At 43.1% G+C, this 17,556-nt stretch overlaps 1 protein-coding gene across 2 annotated transcripts; it reads left to right on the top strand.

Annotated features, from left to right (window-relative positions):
* The first annotated feature begins 1,408 nt into the window (after positions 1–1,408).
* Positions 1,409–17,231, top strand: NUCKS1 (nuclear casein kinase and cyclin dependent kinase substrate 1). Of its 2 annotated transcripts, none has more exons than XM_054181074.1 (8): positions 1,409–1,750; positions 9,738–9,787; positions 10,849–10,954; positions 12,931–12,986; positions 13,308–13,460; positions 13,717–13,869; positions 14,195–14,344; positions 15,046–17,231. In XM_054181074.1, exons 1-8 carry the CDS (start codon positions 1,734–1,736, stop codon positions 15,243–15,245), a joined length of 885 nt encoding a protein of 294 aa, XP_054037049.1. In that variant the 5' UTR covers positions 1,409–1,733; the 3' UTR covers positions 15,246–17,231. The 2 variants fall into 2 exon arrangements, with proteins under 2 accessions (XP_054037049.1, XP_054037050.1); XM_054181075.1 differs by having other exon boundaries at positions 1,410–1,750; positions 14,198–14,344.
* The last annotated feature ends 325 nt before the right edge of the window (positions 17,232–17,556 follow it).

Genomic DNA, 17,556 nt, shown 5'->3' with positions numbered 1-17,556 from the left:
GGCTCACCGCCCTCACAGCAAAGAATTTCTTCCTAATATCCAATCTAAATCTCCCCTCTTGCAGTGTAAAACTGTCCCCCCTCGTCCCATGGCTCCCCTCCCCGCTCCAGAGTCCCTCCCCAGCTTTCCTGGAGCCCCTTTAGGGACTGGCAGGGGCTGGAAGGTCTCCCCGGAGCCTTCTCTTCTCCAGGCTGAACCCCCCCAGCTCTCTCAGCCTGTCCTCACAGCAGAGGGGCTCCAGCCCTCCCAGCATCTCCGGGGCCTCCTCCGGCCCCGCTCCAACAGCTCCGTGTCTCTCCTGTGCTGAGGGCTCCAGAGCCGGACGCAGAAAAATAATAAAATTAATTAATAAATGGAATTTATTTTCTGCATTTCTTCGTAAGTATTTCACATCGAATCTAGGGCTGATCGGTGTAACAGAAAGCAAGCAATGTGCTGTAAAACTATTAAAAGTGTGTAGATTTATGATAAATCCCACCACACAAGGTGATCTCATCTGTTGTGGGGCTCACGTCAGGGCACTGAGGGGCAGTTTGGGTCCAGGTGTTGGAGCACGAAGGGTTGACGCAGTAAATTCTACAATGATTCCATAAATGCGATGGGGCCGCCAGGACCCGGTGTGACCCCGGCTGTCCCCGCCGGTGGCCGACAGACACCCTGCCCTCCCGGGTTGTGTATTCCTCCCGGGCAGCCCTGCCCTGAATGGCAACACGCTTCCATGACAAAGGAGCTGCCGCAGGAGGCGGGGATCACCCGCCCGGGCCCTAACCTCCCTTCCTAAGCCCCGGCAGGCCCGACCCCGCTCCCGCCCCTCACCGGCGGGTCTCCCCTGAGGGGAGCCGGAGTGGCCCTGTAGGCCCCACGCGTGGCCGGGCCCCGAAGCCGCGGGGCAGCGGGGATGGGCACGGCTTGGGGTGCGGGGAGGGCGCCGCGGGGGCCTCGACGCTCCCGCGGGGCCGCTGCGAGGCGGCGCGGCGCTTCCCCGCCTTTTCCCTCCAAAACCACGCCGGGCCCCGCGCGGCGAATCTGCGGGTCGGGCCCCGCCGACCACCCCCCTCTCAGTTCGTGGAGGAAAAAATCCAGGCCGGATCCCGGCGGTGGCGGGACGGTGCCGGCGGGACGGGACGGGGCGGCGGTGGCGCCGGGGGGGGGCCGGGAGAAGGCGGTGGCGAATCTGCCGGCAGCGCCGCGGGCCCGCTCTGCCGCTCACAGCAGCTTGAGCGTGTGGGGCGTCCTCGCCCCCCTCCCCTCCCCGCGGGGAGAGAGTGGGCAGGGTCTGCCCGCCGTGATGGTTCGAACGAGCCAATGGGGCGCAGCAGCCCGCCCGCCGCCGCCAATGAGCGGGGGGAGGAGGTGGTGCCAGCGGGGTAGGCTGCACCGCCCCCCGCTCGCATCCTCTCGGCGGTGCGAACGCGACCATTTTGCGGGGGGGATCGGAGAGCAGCGGCGAGCGCGGCGGCGGAGCGGTGACCGGGGGCGGGGGACGCCGCGCGGCCCAGGCAGAGGAGCGGGCGTCTCCCGCGGCGGGGCGCGGGGCCGGCGGCGGAGGCGCCTGAGCGGGGAAAGAGGCGGCTCCGGAGGCGCGGCCTGAGGCGCTGGGCCCAGGGCTCCCGCTCGCTCCGGGGAGGGGACGGGCGACGCCGAGCCCGCACCAGGCGACCGTTGTTTTTTCCCCCCCCTTCCCCTCAGCGCTGGGCGACGTCCCGCGGGCCGGGCCCGAACCGCCGTGGAAAATGTCCAGGCCTGTCAGGTGAGTCCTTGGCGGAGCGCGGAGGCCCCGCTCCCGCCTCTCCTCCCACCCGCCGCGCCAGCGCTGCCTCCCGCCCGCCCTCCTCCCGGGCCCGGCCCCCGGCGGCGGCGGGCCGGCCGTGTAGGCCCTCCCGCAGCAGGCCTCGCCGCAGAGGCAGCCCGAAGCGAGGCGAGGCGGGCCGGGCCCAGCGGAGGGGCGGGAGGAGGGAGCCCGCTCGCCGGAGGGCAGGCCTGCGGCGGGGCTCCCGCGGGGCCCGGGGCGGCTGCGTGGCCGTGGAGAGGAGAGCGGGCGCGACGGAGGGGGTGGGCAGGCCGTATGGGCCGTTTTGTCCCCTATTTAGCTTTTTTTTTCCTTCCAACTTTTTATATTTTTTTATTATTATTTGCAACGCGGCTTGTCGCTGGCCAGGCGCGGGGGGATGCGGGCTACCGGCGCGTTTGGCCGCGCCGCTCCGGGGGTGCGAAGAGGAGAGGCCTTGGGGAGAGGCCGCCGCCGGCCTCCCACGTTTTGTAACGGGGAGGAGGGGGGAAATAAAGTGAACCTTTGCCATCCAGCCTGACCCACTTGGTGCAGGGCGGACGGGCGAGAGGCGGTGGTGGCCAGCAGGCCTCTGTCGCAGCCCCCCGCGCCCCCTTGCAAGAGAAGAGGGGGATCGGGGGGGAAGGGGGGGGGGGGCAGAGCGAACCACGCTGGCTGGGGGAGGGGACAGGCAGGCGATAAGCCATGACCAGCGAGGGTCTGGGGGAGAGGGGCTGTGCAGAGAGGGGCTGTGCATGCGAGTTAAACCACGTTTAGGGGAGGAGTTCGGAGGAGCCGCCTCCTCTGGTGGGAACAGCATTGAACACACGCCCTTTTCCTCTCGCCTAACTGCTCTCCTCTGCTCGCCTTCCGACTGGTGTTTCCCCCCTTTCCCACCCCTCAAGAGGGCTGGTTTTAGGTGGTGGGGAGGAGGGGGAAAGCGTGGGCGGCTTAGCTAAAAGGGTCTGTGTTTCCCCCAGCAGCAAAGGAGGGAGGTCGTGGTGTTTGTGTCTTTAGTTAAAGAGCGTTGGACCTGCAGCGTGGAGCTGCAGGGGAATCTTACCTACGTTGTTGAATCATGATAACTTTGCAAATCTACGGGATAGAGAACATGACATGTATCCAAGAGTTTACTGGGGGGCGAGGAGTGTATTCTTTTTTTTACTTTTCTCTGGAAAGTGCTCAGTGAACTTGTAACTTAAGTTGTCTTTATAAAAAAGGTAAGGGGCTTCATAAGGTATTCTTCAAATGCTCTGAAATTTTTTCATTCTCGAGATACTTTAAGTAACTGGTTGTACTTTTATTCCACACCACTGGTGTGTGATTCTTAGGTATTCTGGATATTTTGGAATAATAAATATGACATTAATTGCGACTATAAAAATTACATATATGCACTTATAGATGATAGCCTTGGTATCCAAGTAATATCTCTAATACACAAGAGTTTAAAAAATAAATGGGGAGGAACTAGGACAACTTTGCTAAGTAGGGAGGTTTGGCACAGTGATTAGTGAAACGGTTGTTTTTTCGTAGCTCTCTTTTTGACCAGTAGTGTATTCCTGCATGCAAAGGTAAGGGCAGATAAAGCTCAAAGTTCCAGTTTTAGGGAATTGTCTTGGGTTCAAAAGGTGGATTAGCAGGACTGGGTAAACGCTGCTCTGAAGCATCGGGCTTTGGCCTTCTGCAAGGCAGGATGTTGGACTAGATGGACTAGTGGCCTGATCTTGAATGACAGTGCCTGTGTTCTGAAATACAGTGGTGATGTGACTTTGCTGCTCAGGGTGACACTTCAGGGTACGTTCTGCTGGTGATTTATGTGCCAGCACTGGAGTCTTGCTACAGGTAAGGAAAGTGTTGTATCTTTAAAAGTATAGCTTCTAAGACTTATGGTGTTAAGCAACTCTGTGAGCAACTGTTTCTAAAAAATAATAATAAAAGAAATCTCTGTAAAATCCTGCAGTATTGTGAAAGATCTGACTTGTCTTACCCTCCGTTGACAGGCGCTGGTCTACAGGAAAATTAAGTGCCAAAGTCCAGCAGGCTGTTAGTGGCAGAAAACTTTTTGGCGTGTGTCAGGAATAGATCTAGCATTCTGTTATCTAGCTGTATTTAGTAGTCCTTTCAGGGGAAAAAAAATGTGAATGCTCATTGGCTAGTATATTACATTGCTCTACTAGGTAGTAACTGGAGAACTCTCCTAACAGATTTTAATCCAAAACTTTTTAAATTGTATACATTTTCTTCTGGATATCTCAGCTAGTAATATGGAAGTCTGGTGAAAGGTTCCTCATCAGAATAAGATTTAGTGTTGGAAAATTTTTCTTCTATTCAATGGTCTTTGAATTAATTTATTATGTCTGCTAATTTGTAGTGAATATATATGCACTTAAGACAATGAACATAGTAAAGTCCAACATATATCCCCAGTTTCTGTTCGTTGGTAGAAGACTGCCTTAAGGGTGAGTCTGGTTGTTGAAGTCAGTTTCTTAAAATTGTTAAGAAGTAGTAACAAAGTCCCAGTATTTACAGGCTTCGTGTGCCTGGCACTTAGAGCCAAGTACTTTCTACACAATTAAACTTCTGGGTGGATAACGATGGTATTTGCACTATTGTTAGAAAATGGCAAGAAGTAAAAAGTAAAGGAACATACAGTTATTGAACCTCTGCATGTTGTAGCTAACTCTTCTGGTGTACTGCAAAGAGCATTTGGAGCTAGTGGCTACATTATAGCCCTATCTATTCTGGAATGCAAATGAAATAAAACATTTTGAGCCACGATTTTTATAGACAACATCAATTAATGAGTGTTAAGTAAGAATTTTAACTTTAAACTTGATGGAGCTTGCTTCTGCTTTTCCTTGCTGGTCACTTTCACTTGCTGGTACTCCTCTCCTGCAGGCATTGCAAAATGAAACCGCGTGGGCAAGTATGGAAATCACGGGGGTTTTTTTGTTTGTTCATTTTAAGATTAACATCAGATATTAATTGATCTATCTCAGTGCTTCAAGGCTTTATGTGCTTAGTTTTTCTTTATTAGTAACTCTTGAATCTTCATTGGCACTACAGTGGAAGAGTGTCCTTTGAAATTTTGCTTGCAAGAAAAAATGTATTTATCTATTAAATGTAACTTGTCATGTTGCCAGTGTTGTACCTGGACAATGTAAAGTATAAATATCGTGATTCTGGAAAACTTCCATGGGGTAGCAGGAAAGCAACACTTCCTTGGGGACTGGCGTTTAACTTGAGTAATAATGTGTGGTAGTGTCCAGAGATAAGCTATAGACGCTTTCCAGATAAGTTAAAAGGTCCTTGCTCTGAAAACTTTCAGTCTAAAGAGAAACAGAGAGCAAGGTAGGGGTATAATAAAAATCAAAATACCAGGAACAACACAGGTTGTAGAATTTCTTTTTTTTTTTTCGTTTGTGTGTGTATTGGAGCTTGGTTTTTCCCCCCTGCTCTGCATTGGAACATTTCTATATTGTATTTTAAAATCTTCTAAACTGTAGTTAGGTTCAAATGGAGCATGGGCACAAGACTGCTTAAACTGTTGCTGCATAAATCATTTAATTGCTTTATGGAGTTTCAAGTCATGTGTATCCCTAAAAATTCTGCAGATACCATGAGCAGTGCCTAGTCTTACTGACGTTTGGAGTTACACCAAGTCCAGACCCAAACAATGACCTCTGTAATTGGGAACCTCTAGTCGGTGAGTCTTGTCTGAGTACAGTTGTGCCGATTTTTAAATAGACTAACACCATAGTGACGTGTTTTAGGTACATAACTGTCACTAGGCTTTGATATTTCAACTTGCTGATGCATAATTGTAAATGAATGTTCATTTAAGGCCTAGCACTGTGTATTTGTTTTGCACAACTTTGAAAATACCTATTAAAAATCTGTCCTATCTTTTTTCTATCTGTGTATAAAAAAAGGCACCGAAGGGGTGCTTTCAGTGGTGATATTTATTGATAATGTGTTGTCTTCCAAGTGGGACACCTTTAGCAACTGCAATGAGAACCAGAAAGTGAAACTGACCACTCCTTTAATGTGAAGAAAGATCTATAACTTTTATCACAAATGCTTGGTTTGATGGTTATACTGATTAAATGCTGTAGTTGGGGGGGGGCGGGGAGGAAATAAATCTTAGTGACCAGTTAATCTGTCATTCATTTTACTTGCCATATTGTATAAGAAGATAGGTTGTTACTTCTGGTAATCATTTGACCTAAACGTTCCTCCTCAGTGCATGATGAGATCAGTTACTAGCTTTTTGAAGACCCCTTCTGGCATTGCTTTTCAGAAGTATGTGTGGGGTTTTAAAACTTGGTCTTTATCTGTGGATTTTGATGCCTTTGGAAATATCTGGGGACCTAAGCATTCCCTTTAAAAAAAAACAAACCAAAAGCTTTCTAGCTGATTGCTAGTTTTTATTCTGACATGTTGACTTACAAAGACTGAGGGTTTAGGGACCTCACTAGCTGAAGGTGGGGTGTTACGCCAAAATCCTTATTCAGTTGAAGAGGCATTTAGTGATCCTTTTAAATGCTGATATTGCTTTTCATCATTTCCAAATTTCAGTTTGGTAGGCATTGAGTATGGGACATAAGAATTACTGTGCATTTCTGAGTTCTGATGAAATTACTTGAGTATTACTTTGCTAAGTAAGTGCTTCCTGTGTAACGTGTTGATGAGTTACTAGATGAGTTACTCTTTATCCCAGAAATGTTGGACTGACAGCTGTTAGTGAAACCTTAGGCTATCGGGACCTCTTTCTATACCTTTCCTCTCCCAGTTCCTTTTCACGTGCACACTTTAAATGTTAAGCTGAATTAGTAAGTTATCTTAACATTTCAGTGCACATTTTAAACCAGGTTGAACAATATCCATCCCAGATGTCTACTAGACTGTCTTTTTATGCTCAGCCTAACTGAGTTGTACAAATAGTTTATGTTCATGCCTGGTTGGTTGCCTTAGCATCTTCTAGTTTTTGCTAGTGGCAAAGAGATACTCTTCATTGACAAAACCAGCAATGTTTTTTTTATCTGGCTTTCAACTCCAGTGAACTTACCTACTGTATTTTATCACCTTGGTGTAATGAAAGATGCATTCTGTCTTTGCAAACTCATAGCTATTAAGCATTGCAGATCAGTGCTGTTGACAGTTGTAAAGAAGAACATAAGTAGATCTAAATGGAGTGAATGATGAGTATAAAGTGAGGAGAATGGCAGCTATGAGAGCAGTTTGTTTGATGGTTCTGCCCTTGTGAGCTTCTGTGGTTCTGTTGGGAAGACTTGCAAGTTTCTATCTTCAGTGATACCAGTGCAGATATTCCTTCAATCCTTCATCCTTCTCCTTGCCCTGCAAAATAGTATAAAGCAAGCCAAAGAGCCTTCTCTCTTGTTTTCTTCTGCCATCATGATTTTTTTATTTCCTATTTTATACAACCGTCGCTGCTCCTGTTCACAAGGTAATGAGAGCCCAGCAGGACTTACTTTCTACCTGAAAACAGGGAATGGTGCTTAGGAAGAGGAGGGACATAGACAATGTTTTTCATTAATGTTTTATCTGACTGTGTTACATTTTCAGTTTCTGATTTAGTGTGGGTCTCTGACTGAAATAAGCAAGATGAAGCTGTGTATGACCCAACTTCCTACAAGGTGGCAAAATTGCATTTTCTGTCTTGTTTGTTAGAGAAGTGATGTCAGAAACCATTCTTTTACAAAGCTGCTAGAACAGAATATGTGGCAATTCTGCTTGCCCCCCCGTTTACGCTTTCAGAGGAAAAAACCCTAATATCTGATACTTAGACCAAATCAAGTATCTTAGTTACTTTATTATTATTCAGATGCTCACCAGAATAAACTTTAGTGTTTTCACTTGTGAGATGGATCAGGAGGCAATCTTCAGGAAGGCTGCCTGTTGGAACAGGAGTTTGAGTCCCTGGATGGTACACCATAACAAGCCTTGCCAGTAGTTGTATTCCTAAATTGGTATTTTACCATTTTTGGACCGTGAGTGAGCAGCAGGGCTGTGTAGCATGTTGCTGTTGTACTTTGTTCCACTCATGCGTACTCTGAATCTTGGATGAGATTCAACCTGTAGAAATCTAATGATTGGTCTTGCTTTCTTTTTGTTTGCTTGTTTGTTTTTTGTTTTGTTGATGGGTTGGTGGTTCTGTTGGTTTTTTTTTTTTTTTGAGTTTTAGAGGCTTGGTGTAGAGTTGAAATCAAACAATCATGCTCCTTCATGTTTTGAAGGCTACTGCTGTAAGGCATGAATAGAGGTACTTGTACAGAAGGGTGACTTATAATTGATTCAAATGGATCAACAGCCAGAACACAACAATGACTTCTGGAGTATCTTTCAACTGAACAGTCCTACCAGCAATGCATGTTGTTAATCACAAAGTGCAGTTCAGTTATGGGAACCAAATGTGAAATTCCAGAGTCATGCTCTGCAGTGCCAGAGAGGGGAAGAGCATTGGGGTTTGTGCGCTGGATGGAGCTTGTGTTGGCTTCTCTTTGCAGTGGTCCTCAAGTCTGTGGTGCTGGGGAGGTCACTTAATCTGTCGCTTGCCTGACTTTTCTAGCTGTAGAGGTGAGCTCACGTGGTGCTAACTGCAAAATCAAGTTTATCATTGGCTTTGAGTCAAAAGGATTGTACAAAGTATGTGTGGAGGGCTTTCTGAATCTCTGGTGCCTTCTTCAGCTGTGCTTCTTCCTCCCATTGCATGTCAGACGTAAGAGGTGGATGTTTGCAGTCTGTCTGAGGTGTTATCAGCTATAACTAAAATATAATTCAATTACACAGCTGTCTTGGTTCCCTTGAGTAGCTGTATTACAGGGCAGTTGTGTCTTGTCAATAAAGTAGTTGGGACAGATGCTGAGAAAATAGCCAACAAGTACTTACATTTTGGTTTTTAGGTTTTGGTAAGTTAGAAAAAATTAGGTAAGTTAGACATTGGTTTCAGTAATAGCTGCCTGTGTAGTTAGTTAATTTTGTCTAGAATTGGCTGTTGCAGTTGCACTGTTAATGATAGCTCATTACCTGTGCTACTTTCAGTTTGATTAGAGAGCAGAGAAGGTGCTGATAAGGTAAAGAAAGTATCGGTCCGTGCTCATTTGCTGTCCAAAAACATAGGTTGAGTGAAATACATGTTTTCTTCCATTGTTGTGCCTAGTGATACAGTTAAGCATTGTAATAGCTCTCTTACATCCTGTTAGAGCATCAAAGTAACTAATTGAGAAAGCTCTAGAACTCCCTGGTGAAAACTTAAAATGCTTTAGAAACGGGGAACCTGTGGGAAAACAAAAATCTTGAGGAGAAGGTATGAGAGCAAGCATGATTATATTGAGCTGTGAGAAGCAGAAATTCAAAAAAGAGCAGTTAGGAAATGTTTATCTAATTCAGGATAGTATTTGTATACTTGTTTTATACCTGGAATCCTGATCTTCAATATCACAGCTTTGAGACAGGGTGTTAGGGGGAGCTCTGGCTTAAAGTTCAGGCTGATGCATTCTTTAAATACATGTTTAATCTTGAGATGCAGACAGTGCTTTAAAATAGTGCTTTTGGTAGTATAGTGATATATAATATGTATATATAGTTTTAATAATGAAAGAACTATGTAGCATAGGTTAAGATGACTCTTCCTCACTGCAGTGAGGAATAAGTGAGCCATAAGAGAGTGCTACTTACTATACAGCACTTTCAAATTCTGAGAATATAATCCACTCTGTTATAATAGCTCCTTAGAAAAATGCTAGAAAATGCTGTGTGTTCATTTCTGACTTCAAAGGTGTAGGTGGCTTATTTATGAGAGTTTTCTTGGGATGTTTTTGGGATACAAATCCTGCACTGGAAGCAAGGATATGGCACTTTCTTCTTACTTGAAGAAAGCTTTTGTGTCTCTCTGAGGTTATGAATTGCTAATTTTATTTTATTTTTTCCCCCTGCTTTTTAACAGGAACAGAAAGGTGGTCGATTACTCCCAGTTTCAGGAATCAGATGATGCTGGTAAATGACTTCTCTTTTTTTTTTTTTTTTTTTCCCCCCTAACAATATAATATTTTGGGGCTACAGCAGTTCATTTATTGCTTTGCATATTAATTGTTTTGCTTCTAGTTCATCTTTAACTTAAATTCTAAGGAGTTTCTGCTCTTCACAGGCTCTGAACTGTTAATAAGTATTTGAAAATATAATGATTCTCATATGTTTTGTATTAAACAAACAATGGTGATAGAAATCTTATTATTTAATGCTTGTATTGTTGTAGTGCCCTGAGGCTGTTGGCAGCAACTCTCTTCTTTGGTCTATGTTATGTTCTGTGGCAGAATCTCCCTGATGCCACTTTTTTCTCCAGTAAAATATGTTTTCAATTTATTTTAGTGGACTCTAGTTAATTGAATAAAGGAATTTTTGTGAATTGCATCTAAAAAAAAATAAAAATCTTTATGTTCTCTGTGAATTAACAAAATATTTCTGACAGCCATATGGACTGTTTTGTGTTCTTAGAAAATAGACATACTGCTACTGTTTGCTAAGTGAGGTTGCACTGATAATTAATGGAAACAAATATGCATAGTTCTTAATTGCAGTCCTGTTATTCATATTGTATAAGGTATTGTGTAATAGTTGCAAAAAGTTATGCTGTAAAATACTATATAATGACACACTTTTTCCCATCAGAGGACAGTTTGCTGTTAAAAGTGTGTAGAAATATGTATGGATGTTAACTTTTAATAGGTTTACATAATACCTCTGTTTTTGACTAGCTGTAAAATGAGATACTGTGTCCTCTTGTGAGGCTTTTTGTGTGTTTCCTAATAGTCCTGTGTCAGACTTGATTTTATGTGGCATTTTTATTGTGCTGTTGGCAGAAAAAAAGGTAAATCACTAGTTTAAGACAGGACTTTGCTTCTATAAAGTTTTGTTTGAAGCTTTGTGATTTTATTTTTTTTTTTTGAAGGGCTTCTTTTTGATGTGCATGAAATGGTCAGTTTAAGTTATAGCTGAGGAAGTCAGTTTGCTGGGAACTAGGAGTTTGATTCAAAACCATTTTGTACTGTCCCGTCCAGATGAAGATTATGGAAGAGATTCAGGTCCCCCATCGAAGAAAATCCGTTCGTCTCCCCGGGAGGCTAAAAATAAGAGGCGATCTGGGAAGAATTCTCAGGAGGACAGGTAAAAGAAGCACTTCATCTGTTATGAACATGTCTCCAAACCTTGTCCTGCATGTGGGGAGCAGGATCTTGTAAGAGGGATGATCGTAAGCGGCATTCAAGGCCAGCAGTATAAGATACAGAGCTCTCGATCACAAGGCTGGCACAACCAGCTTGGACATTGAGGTGGTTCTTTCTTATCTGCGTAGACAGAGAAATCATGTGTAAAGTACTTGTCTCTAGTACTTCGTCATTAAAATAGCTTTCAAGAGCTAGACAGTTAGAATGGGAAGGAGTATGATCCGAGTTACAAAAACTGGCAATTAGTACAATTACCTAGGTAAGTTAGTGGCAAGATGCATTTCGTTTTCCATGTTTTTTCGGTATGCTCAGAGCATTCCTGTGGTTAAAGATTAAATGGGATGGTAAAGTGGCAGTTAGGAGTACGGGCCATTTGTTAGCTCTGGGGTTCTTTGTTTCCCATTTCCTGTTTTGTCTAATTCAGAAACACAGTAACTTGTTTTGATAACTGAGTTGCTCCGGCAGTGTGAAAGGGCTCACTTAGAACTAAGCAAATGATTGTCATAAAACCTACTAAGTCAACTGACTGCTTTTGTGACAGACATCAACTTCAGGGATGGAGGTTCTGCCAGCTGGTTCTTATTCCATAAACCGAAGGCGTCTCTTTATTCTGTCGCACTGTTTGCGGGAATATAGGTAATTTACCAGCAGGCGTGCCTAAGAAGCTTCCCCAATCACGCTCCTATTCTATAAGTTAAAAGCTGAATGAAGGCATGGGAGTATTCACGTGGTCCACCTGCTATTGTGAACTGAGAGGGAGAGACTATTTTCACGCTGGCAAATGCCTGTAGCACCTGAAATCAAAGATTTAATGGGCACGATGTATAAAGAAATTGGGCTAGGCAGCTCCCAAAGCAACTAAATAGTTGACTTGATGTTCTACTAGCTTTGGGAATTTTTAAGTATGTAAGAATACTTCTGTGTTTATCACAAACATTGCAGAGGGCTTGCGTGTAAAACAAACTCATGTATTTAAGTGATTGAAATCCACAGCTATCTGTATAAGACTGAAAACATATGGGCCTGAGGGGCTGAAATGTGACAAGTTATCTAAACTATTAGAGTTCTCGAGAAATGTTGTGTGTCAGCTCCCACTGCCAAATTTGAAAGTAGCAACGATTTGATCTATTGTATTTCTTGACCTTGTCAAAGTCTGCAGTTCAGCCATTCCTGAAGCATATGTTGTACATCAGTGGCCTTCAACAGAGTATTCCTGTTTAAAACACTTGTTTATTCTCTGATTGGAGTGCATGTTCTCACATGCTGGAAGGAAGACCCTCTCTGGACAGCGGTAATGACTAACGATGGGTGTTTGGATAAGAACAGAACATTAGTATCTGCTTGATAGGGATACCCTCTGATGAGGATTGAAACCACTAGAAGGGAGCAGTGAAAGTCCATCAGAGATCAGATCGTTTGGGAGATTGTAGACCAAATATGTTCTGGTTAAGTGCTCTATGGCAGTGCACAGAGAATGAAGCAGTCTAAAGAAAACAATGACAGGAAGACAAGCGATGACTATAAATCTATTGAGAGTAAAACTTTTCCATTTATAGACTCAGACATGCATTAGCATAAAAAATTTCAAAATTCTAACTGTAAAATGGAAGACATCTGGGTTATTGGTAGATTTCAGAGTGAAGTGCATGGTTCATCTCAACCTTATTATTTCCTGGTTGGTTCACTTGATTCCATGTAAGTTTGTATGTGATTCGGAGTTCGAATGTTATCTTTCCAACCATGATAATTACATATACAGCTGAGTAATCCTGAAGTATAACATGATAATGTCCAGGGAGAGTGCATATTGCCATCTTAGAGACCAGTTTGCTCTCTGAAAATTGGTATTTTCCATACAGCAATGACTGAAATAGAGGTTAAAATAGCAGTCAAACTCTGTCTTTCTCTCATTTTCAGTGAGGATTCAGAGGAAAAAGATGTGAAGACTAAAAAAGATGATTCACACTCGGCAGGTAACTACATTGTACTGATGGTGTGTCTTCAAAATAAAGACCAGCTTGTAAGAGTTACAGGAATAAGATTTCACGTAGGAAAGAAATTGTTCTGACTAGCGAAGCATGTGCTTTTCCAATACACTTACCTTGACCTGGATGCTGCCTCTACTGCTGTTACTTCCAGCCCTGATTTGGGGTAACATACTTTTTTTGGGTAATATGATGCTGAGATAAAGTTTTTCTTTACAGGTAGATAGATGCATATTAATCTTCCCTGTAGTTCTCAACCATATTTCAGAACGATACAAGAAACTTCATATTTGTACTTTCTCCTTCCAGATGAAGATTTTGGCAGTGAAGATGATGATTTAGGAGCAGATGATGGCAAAGCTGACAGTGACTATGAGAGCTCTCAAAAAAGCAAAAAAGGAAAAAAGGCTAAACCAGAAAAGAATAAGAGAGCAGCCTCCAAATCCAGGAAAAGGCCTGCAGGTAAAAAAAAAAAAAAAAAAGGGTTGCTAGTCTTTGCAGGGAAAGATACTGCACAAGATCTTTGTTGGGTGACTACAGAAAAGTGCTTATTAGGTTGAATGTGACCATGTTCTCCTCACTGCTCAGTTATTCGGTGAGCATCTTGATTAACTTTCTCATGAACGGTTTGACCTTTGCCTTGCCCATGTGCTACCTGAAGACAGTTACGTGGTCTGTGTTCTGTATCTTCGTTATAACTTGGTGACTTTTGCTGCAGAGGACAGTGAGGATGAGAAAGAAGACCACAAAAATGTGCGTCAGCAACGACAGGCAGCATCCAAAGCAGCTTCTAAACAACGAGAGATGCTTATGGATGATGTGGGTAGTGAGGAGGAAGAACAAGAGGATGATGAGGCACAGTTCCAGGAGAGTGAGTAAATGGGATTGTAAAAAGTTAAAATAAAGTTTGTTATTTGACTGCGCTCTTTATTTTGAGATGGGTTACTTACTGAGGAGATGGAGCATACTTTGAGAACCTCAAATCACTTGTGTGTTTCATCATGCTAGTGCTTTATCCCTACCAGTGTAAAATCTTCTCCTATGTCCAGTTTCATTAGCACAGCAGATAGGTGGAAGGTCATAAGGTCACAGAGTCCTAGTTTCCCGTCTCTGCAGTTTAACTGGCAGATCTCTCAACTGTATCTTCTGCTCCCTTTCCTTTTTTTCAAAAAACTTAAATTTCTTTGTGCTTTCAGCAGATTCAGGAAGCGATGAAGACTTCCTCATGGAAGATGATGATGATAGTGACTATGGCAGTTCAAAAAAGAAAAATAAAAAGGTCTCCAAGAAATCCAAGCCAGAGAGGAAAGAAAAGAAAATGCCGAAGCCCAGGCTAAAGGCTACAGGTGCGTCTATGCAAATAGTCGCACAGTTTGCTTTAGAAGCACGTATTTTCTTTTTCTACTATGGAAGACTCAGTGGAAGTCTTGGGATCATTAAGCATTCACATAAAATGTTGAAGGGCTAATTCATGTAACTTGCCATGATTTAAAGCAGCACTGGGAAATAATAAGGTGGCTTTAATTCTTATTTAAAAGATTGAGTTAATATATATGTCTCTTGGGCAAAAGCTGCGTAGTTTGCAAAACCTTCCCTATTGAGGTGCTGCAGTCTGACTTTCTGTGTCTCGTAGCCAAATAATAGAATTTGTGTCTTTCTTTGGAACTCATGGGCTTTGTGATGTTTTCAGGGTGGAGGAAGGCGGAGAAATTTGAATGAAACGATAATTTGATGCATTTCTGCAGGAAGTCTAAAATCATAATAGCAACGTATGTACTGGCTTGACAGTAGGCTAGCTATGCTAGTTTATGATGTCATATACAATAATTAGTTAGGAACTGCAATTAAATAGTTTTTAAATCTTGTTAGTTAACTTTCCAGTTCAGCCTTACTAATATGGAGTGCAAAAACCACTCTGTGTGTGGTACGGTCAAAGCAAAATGAATCCTGCTACTGAAGCATCTCATAAATCGTGTTTGTATAAAGCCATATGCTTTTTTTGGTTTTGCTAGAGATCATAATTTTTATAAGCTTTTTCTTTTTTCAGTGACCCCCAGTCCAGTGAAAGGCAAAGGGAAGGCGGGCCGCCCCACAGCCTCCAAGGCAACAAAAGAAAAGACCCCATCCCCCAAAGAAGAGGATGAAGAGCCTGAAAGTCCCCCAGAAAAGAAAAAATCAGCCAGCCCTCCACCAGAGAAGTCAGGGGATGAGGGATCTGAAGATGAAGCACCCTCTGGTGAAGATTAAATGGCAGTTGAAAAAAATCTTTGTTTAAAAAAAAAAAAAGGAAAAAAAGAAAAAGGAAAAGAAAACATACTTAGGGGTAGAACACGGTTTTGGCTGTGGCTTGACTCATGGGCTTTGAATGCTGTCTTTACTTTCAGCTGTTTAATACAGTGTATCCTTTTTTTAATAAGAGGAAACCCTTATACAGTAATATTTTGAAGTCAATGTTCTCTGTTGGCCATTCCGTTCTCCCTCCCCCACCAAATCTGAAAGCCATTTGAGACAAATTAACAGACCATTTAAATATATATTTTTTTCAAGGGATACTGCAGTTGTGAAGCAATAAGGTTTGAGACTGATACGTGGAAACCATACTTACAAATCGTTAAGTAGAATAGATTTCCCAGTGCTGGTAAGAGTTCTTTAAAACTATTATTCTGTATTTGAATATGTGGAAAAAATGAACCTATGCTTTAACAGACTTCTGTTGATACAAGTTCACTTTCAGAAATAATGTAGTTGATATGAATTCCAATTGAGGAACAGGAAACATGGGGAGGAAACCTATGTTTCTTGGATTCAGGCACACTTTTCACAGAAAGCAATTAAGAGATTGTAGATGGTCCACTGTCTTTTATTTAGAAAAGACCCTCCAATTAGGTTGCAAGATCTTTTGTCTTTGCTGGATAGAATACTATTCTGCTTTAGGCAAATTGCAGTTCATTCTATACAAACTCAGATATACAACCTTCTCACATCCATTAACTGTATTTTATTTCTTCCAAGGTTGGCTATAGATGGGCAGAATAGGGAAGAGAAATTGAAAACAATTTTTAAAACTCTGTTTTCCATTTGGTATTGTGGAAAATGTCTTTAAAGTTTTTCCAAGGAAAAAAAAATATGGGTAGTGTAAAACTAAATTCTTTAGCTTTTGGGACGAGGGATGTCCTTTTATAAATGTGAAGCAAAGGATTCCTGTAATGCTCTGGTCAGTCTCGGATCCCATGAGTCACGCTTAAGTGTTTCTCTTCTCTCCCCCCGTCTGTCCTCGGAAAGGCTATGTAGTCATACCTCTCAGCCTCTCCAGCCGCAGTGCTGGCCAGCAGACTTCCATCGATACTGAACATCACCCCCGTACCACTTCCACATCTTCATCCTTCCATCCTACAGCGTGGGGGGCTTTGCTCCCACGCAGACATGTCTGCTTCTAACTGTTGGTCATCATTCTGCTCCCTGAGCCTCAGAAGTGCTGAATAGGGAACAGTGTTAAAAGATGAAGCTAGGAGGAAGTGGAGTTTGGAAGCAGTGTAGCAGGGCTGTCGTTTTGTAATAAAAGCAAGATGTCCCTCTAAATGCAAGACACTTGAAATGTGTGTGGTGGCATTTTACTGTGTTTTTATCAAAGCAGCCATATCCTTTTTTAATCTTTAATTAAAATACCCAAGCCTTGGTTTTCAAAGCCTAATACAGAGGTTGCTGCCATGTTTGTTGGTGGAAATATTGAAAACTGGACCTGCCATTTTTCTTTCTTTTTTTTTTTTTTCTTAAACCCTTTGTGCTTTCTGTATGTTGCTCACAGTTATAGCTGATAAGCTTTGCATCTTTTTTTTTGTCACAGAACTACACGTTTTGTAACCAGCCTCTTGAAGGTAACATAAGGCAGCTAATTAGTTGGATTTCTGGTGCGCATGCTACCAGATTTGTTAATCCTGTTTGGATTTTTAGAGAGCTTTTAGATGTGATACACTAATATGACCAGGAAGGACACTTGGCTGAATGGCATAGGGAGCCTGAAGATGCTGAGCCCAGTGTGGAGCCTATAATGCGGAACGGAATATTAATATAACAGCCGAGTGATTGTCTTGTGTGATTCATAGCCATGGATTTTATTGAGGCTGGTAAATTACTTTACCTTGGCTTATAAAAAATTAAGTTCTCTAACATTCTTTACTATAATGAAACTACTGTTGCCGTTACAATAAAGATGATCGGTGTTTCCATTGTAAATCTTTTTTTTTTTTTTAAAGTGGTTTAATTTTGCAGAACAGCTTAAGGCTGGCATGAAGTATCAGTCTTGAAAAAGAAGCGAATGTAATCCCCTCTCCTCTCCCACACCTCTTCCCACCTTCCAGATCTCTGGGAGAGCAGAGTTTCTTGCATTCCCTCTACTCCTAGTCGAGTGCTTCTTGGGTAATACGGGAAAATAAATGGCCAAGTTCTAAAAAACACTTGCGTTCAATTTGGGGATAGTATACACTTTTATGAATGTCTGGTCCACACAGTTGTTCCCCTTCAGTCCAGACTATATTTCAAGCTATTCTTGTCTATTGGG

This window comes from Rissa tridactyla, chromosome 21, assembly GCF_028500815.1.
Source record: "Rissa tridactyla isolate bRisTri1 chromosome 21, bRisTri1.patW.cur.20221130, whole genome shotgun sequence".
Lineage (NCBI taxonomy): Eukaryota > Metazoa > Chordata > Aves > Charadriiformes > Laridae > Rissa > Rissa tridactyla.
The sequence above is the reverse complement of the archived record's forward strand: the minus strand, read 5'-3'. Positions and strand labels throughout refer to the sequence as shown.